Source organism: Carlito syrichta, unplaced genomic scaffold (assembly GCF_000164805.1).
Source record: "Carlito syrichta isolate Samal-C Ts95f unplaced genomic scaffold, Tarsius_syrichta-2.0.1 Scaffold301643, whole genome shotgun sequence".
Lineage (NCBI taxonomy): Eukaryota > Metazoa > Chordata > Mammalia > Primates > Tarsiidae > Carlito > Carlito syrichta.
The window spans coordinates 157324-162377 of record NW_007245739.1 but is presented as its reverse complement, the minus strand read 5'-3'; the positions used below and the strand labels follow the sequence as shown (position 1 = coordinate 162377).

General features: G+C 44.5%; 1 protein-coding gene across 1 annotated transcript in view; it reads right to left on the bottom strand.

Annotated features, from left to right (window-relative positions):
• The window catches only part of CAST (calpastatin), a 112429-nt gene extending 107388 nt beyond the window's left edge, over positions 1-5041 (bottom strand). The window contains exon 1 of the mRNA XM_021710911.1: positions 4962-5041. Coding sequence (XP_021566586.1) covers positions 4962-5027 — 66 coding nt within the window. The 5' untranslated portion in view covers positions 5028-5041. The remainder of the gene's footprint in view (positions 1-4961) is intronic.
• Between the last annotated feature and the right edge of the window lie 13 nt (positions 5042-5054).

Below are 5054 nucleotides of genomic sequence, written 5' to 3'. Positions count from 1 at the left end.
AGCCCCCCCCCCCATTTATGGTAGCTATAAAGCTTTCTGGGTACATTTTCATGAAAAGAAAGGGAGACAACTAAAAGAACAGAATTTTAGCATCACATTAATCGGATTTTCATGTTTAAATATCTCAAGGAAAAAGAAGATGGTCTACTTAGTGCAGTCTTGTGTCTGTGAAGACAACCTAGTCAGAACTAATTACTCACCTATCTACCTAGGGATCTCAAATGACCACCCACTGTTCCCACCCCCACATTATTCTTTTAAAAAAGCACTTGTAGAATATAATTAACTTTCTGGGAAATGTCAAAACTGATTAAAGGAAAACATCAGATGTTACACTTAGTTTAAAAGGGTAATGAAAAGCAAACTAATTCAGGGATTGCCAGGCAAAAGAGAAAAGTTGTTTTTGACCTCTGCATTCCTACTACCCTAAATTATGCCCATTTTTGTTGGATTTATAATTTTGTCTTCCTTACTGCTGAAATTCACTGCAGCCATAGGATCTGTCTTGCCATGGAAGGCTTACAACACTCTTTCCAGGTTGACAGCAGTGATGGGGACTCCCAAATGACTGGGCTCCTTGATAATGCTGTCACTGGATCCCTGGGTCTAATTAGGCTAAGAAACACCTTTAATTAACATGGCCTAGTAGAATCAACGTATGAGTCAGGAAAGTGATTGCTAGTAAAAGCCAAACTTGCCCTCCTTCATGCTGGATCGAATGCTCATCAGATGTTCTCCAAATCTAGTTTTTAAAGTTGTTTTTAAATATATATACATATGCAACTACATAATTCGTTAGAAGATAAAATCAGTAGTGTTGATGACATTCAATGTGGAAATATACATAGTAATATCTTACTGACTAGTTTTATAGATGACATACTCAAACAAATATTTCTTAGATACAACTTTTAATTATTTTATCTTACTCTGACTAAATTTTGAAAGTTAGGTCATTTACAAACTTTTTCAGTATTTGAAGGATCCCATAAAAGTATTTTAATTATAGGACTTATGAGAAGTTTTCTGATATGTCTGTGTATATCTATATCTATATATACATACATAAATCGATATACATATATTATACATACATAACATGTATTATGTATATATGTATATATATTACATGCATGTTGGATTGTATATGTAATATATGTGTTATAAACCGACTCCATGGACTCCATGGAGATTTATGGATGGTCTTTTGGGAGATCTCTGAACTCTCTAAAGCTATATAGAAAACTGCATTTCTGTACATGTGTATTTTGTTGTGGGAGGCTGAGGCAGGAGGATGGCTTGAGCCCAGAAATTTGAGACCAGCCTTGGCAATATAGCAAGGATTTGTCTCTCTAAAAAATCAAAAAATTAGCCAAGCATGGTGTTACGTGCCTATAGTCTCAGTTATTTGGGAAACTAAGGTGAAAGGATCGCCTGAGCCCAGGAGATCAAGGCTGTGGTGAGCCGTGATCATACCACTGTATTCCAGCCTGGGCTACAGAGTGAGACCTTGACTCAAAAAAAAAAAAAAAAAAAATTGAAAATGCATATGTGGCTCACACCATGTTTCGATTGGACAGCACTGGTTTGGGGAAAGTTAAAGCTTGCTCACAGGTATGTTGCCTATTAGAAACTTCCTACCAGCAAAAACTTTTTATACTAGTTCCAAAATTGGATTCTAAGACAGGTTTCAGCAAAAATATCAGACTATGATTAAACATACCAGGATTAAAAGGATAGATTTAAACTATTTTCAACCAAGTAACCCAGTGTAGTGACCCTTAGGGAATCATAAGCTTGGAGTCTGCTGCGAATTCTGAACCATGGCCATCATATTTGCAAACAGTGCACATGGCACATTTTGATAAGAACCTTGGAACAATAATGACTCAAGGCAAACGTTTGCTCTTAGCACACTGATGAAATGCTACATTTTAAAAGCCTGGAATATGTGTTGGAAAACAATCACACAGAAATATCTCAAGGGAAATTGGAATTACCAATTCTTTTTTAAAACTTTTTTTTAATTTTAAAGATTTGGAGTACAATTCAGAATTAGGTATATAAGTGGTCATCATACAGGTAAAGTTTAGGCCTCCCTTAGGTCCCCACTTCGCCTGGTTTGAGATCAGGTACCCTTATTGATGCTAGGTGTCCCCCCCACCCTAGCAGTGTCCCTGCTACAGCCAATCCCTTTCTTATTGTATTATGGTAAATGTTCAGGGTCTGCTTATGAGTAAGAACATGTGGTACTCAGTTCTTTGTTTCTGTGATAGATCACTGAGTATGATAGACTCTAAACCCATCCAACTTGCTGGAAAGTCCATAATTTTGTACAATAACCAAAACAATCTGGTATTTGGTATAAGAGCAGGCATATAGACCAATGGAACAGCATAGAAATTCTGGAAGCAAAACCTCAATTTCTCAACCAATTCTCATCTTCAACAAAGCCTACAACAACACCCACTGGGGAGAGGAGAACCTATTCAGTAAGTCGTGCTAGGAAAATTGGCTAACCATGTGCAGAAGAGTGAAACAGGACCCCGACCTACCACCATACACAAAAATCAACTCCAAACGGATCAAAGACCTAAACATAAAACCTCAAACATTAAGAATCTTAGAAAGTGCAGGAAAATGGAAATCGGAATAGGCAACCAATTCCTGATCAAACCCCAAAAGCCCATGCCAAAAGAGATAAGATTGATAAGTGGAACCTCATCAAACTGAAAAGCTTCTGCAAAGGAAAAGAAACCATCAAGAGAGCGGGCAGACAGCCCATAGAATGGGAACAAAATATTTGCCAACTGCATATCTGACAAAGGCCTAACATCCAGGCTTTACAAGAAATTCAATCGTGCCTAAAGGAAAAAAACAAACAGTCCCAATAAAAAGTGAGCAAAAGACATGAATAGATACTTCTCAAAAGAAGACACATGAGCAGCCAACAGATACATGAAAACATACTCATCCTCATTAATTATCAGAGAAATGCAAAGCAAAACCACACTGAGATATCACCTAACTCCAGTAAGAATAGCCATCATTAATAAAACAAGATCAACAGATGCTGATGAGGATGCAGAGAAAAGAGAACGCTTCTAGGCTGTTGGTGGGAATGCAAACTAGTTCAGCCTCTATGGAAAACAGTGTGGTGATTCCTAAAAGAACTAGAAATTGACCTCCCATATGACCCAGCAATCCCCATCTTGATTTATTTTACATACCTATTTTACAGATGTGAAAACAGGTTCAAAAAGGTTGACTCATTGCCATTTGAGAAAACTCTGTTTTCTCCACTATGTACCTGCAGGCTAGTACACTCTCTGGCACGTAGTAGTAGATTCTCAATAAAAGACCAGTGGCTGATAAGAAAATTTCCTGATTCCAATACAAGGTTTCTAACTCCAAAGGATGTCTGATAACAATGTCTTTGTATTTCCCAATATCCCTTGCTGAGAGAGAAGGAGAGAGGTGTTACCTAATTTTTTTGAAATTCTCAGCACAAATCAGTGGGACATACACATATTGGCTCTTTCCATCAACAAAACTTTTGTATTTTTTTTTTTTTTTTGGAAAGCAATCTAATGTTTAATCCTGTTTCCTAGTTCCAAAACATTAGACGTGCCAGCTTGACTGGATACCACACCTAATTGGTAGGACAGACATTCAATGCACTAAACAAATGTAATATCTTTGTACCTCATCCAAAGTAATAAAGTACAGGGCAGCTCTCGCTGGCTCTCTCTGGCTCTCTCTCACTTCCTCTCTTTCTCTCTCCCCTTCCCCCACCGTTCTATCCTAGGATCTTGATCTCAGTTGCTTCTGTCCTTGGTGTTCGGGATGTTTCTCAGCACCTCCCATCCCAGCCACCTTGTCTTGCTTTGCGTTGACGAATGCACGTTCGACAACCTTCCTCTAAAGGTTTTGAGCTTTACTTAGGGGTGAATAACAAACCCCAGATCTCTGAGCTCTTGCGAGCTGCGTCCGAATCAGCCAGGAATCCGCCTCCTGGAACGGAATTCCTCCAGCAACAATTCCTGTCCCATTCAACCTGAGAGTCCTGTGCATTACACCAGGACGGAAGAAACATTGGAGAGGCGCACGCCCGGGCGCGCTCACACATACCACAGGAGGGTGAGTCCCCGGCCTCTCGCGAGCCTACCCTGGAGGTCCACGAGGAGGTCGCACCCGGACCCCACCCCTGCCCCGCCAAATCTCGGACAATACTTCGTCCGCACACCCAGCAGGCACACTTCCTTCCCCGTTCTGTCCTGGCACCACCGCTTCTATTTACCGTCTTGTACCACCAGCTGGCGAATGCCATGGCGACAACCGGCTCGCTCGGATCCGCGGGGTGGAGGACCCGGCGGGGGCGTGGGGCTCTGTGCTGGGGGCGCCGGGCTCACGCTCCGCCTGGCCGGTACCTGGCTGGCACTGAGCTCGGCTCATCCCGAAGCTGCCAGGTGGGCAGAGACCTGGGGGCGGGGTCGATCATAGGCCCCGCCCCCGTCGGCCTGGCCCCGCCCCTCCTTGCTGGGCTGGGGTTAGTAAGGGAAGAGGTGTCATTCCTCCGGGCGGCCACACCCTGAGGCCCAGACTCGACGCGGAAGACAGGATCCCACTGACCAGGAAACGACCCCATTCACTCCGAGGGCCTGAATGAACTTTATTCCCCCTTCATCCTCATCCTCATCCTCATTTTACCCAAGCCTCAACCAGCCAACTTTCCTCGACGCCGTCCCCTCCCCCGCCCCTGCCCGCGCCACGCCCAACGCCCTTGACCCGGACCCGGGAATCCCCGGCCGCCTCCAGGCACCTGCCTGGCGGCGAGCACAGCGCCCCGAGCCCCTTCCCGGCCCTAGAGGGGGCGCAAGGGGCGACAGGCCCGGCAACGCCCGAGCAAGGCGGCCCCCTCCAAGACGCAGCCCCGCGGCAGGGACAGGAGCGCCACTCACCTCCTGGGTGTGGCGGGCGCGCCGGGGCCGCGGGGAGGCGGCGGGCTTCTTGCCGGGCTGGGACATGGCGGGGCCGCGGCGGGCGCTGCCTCC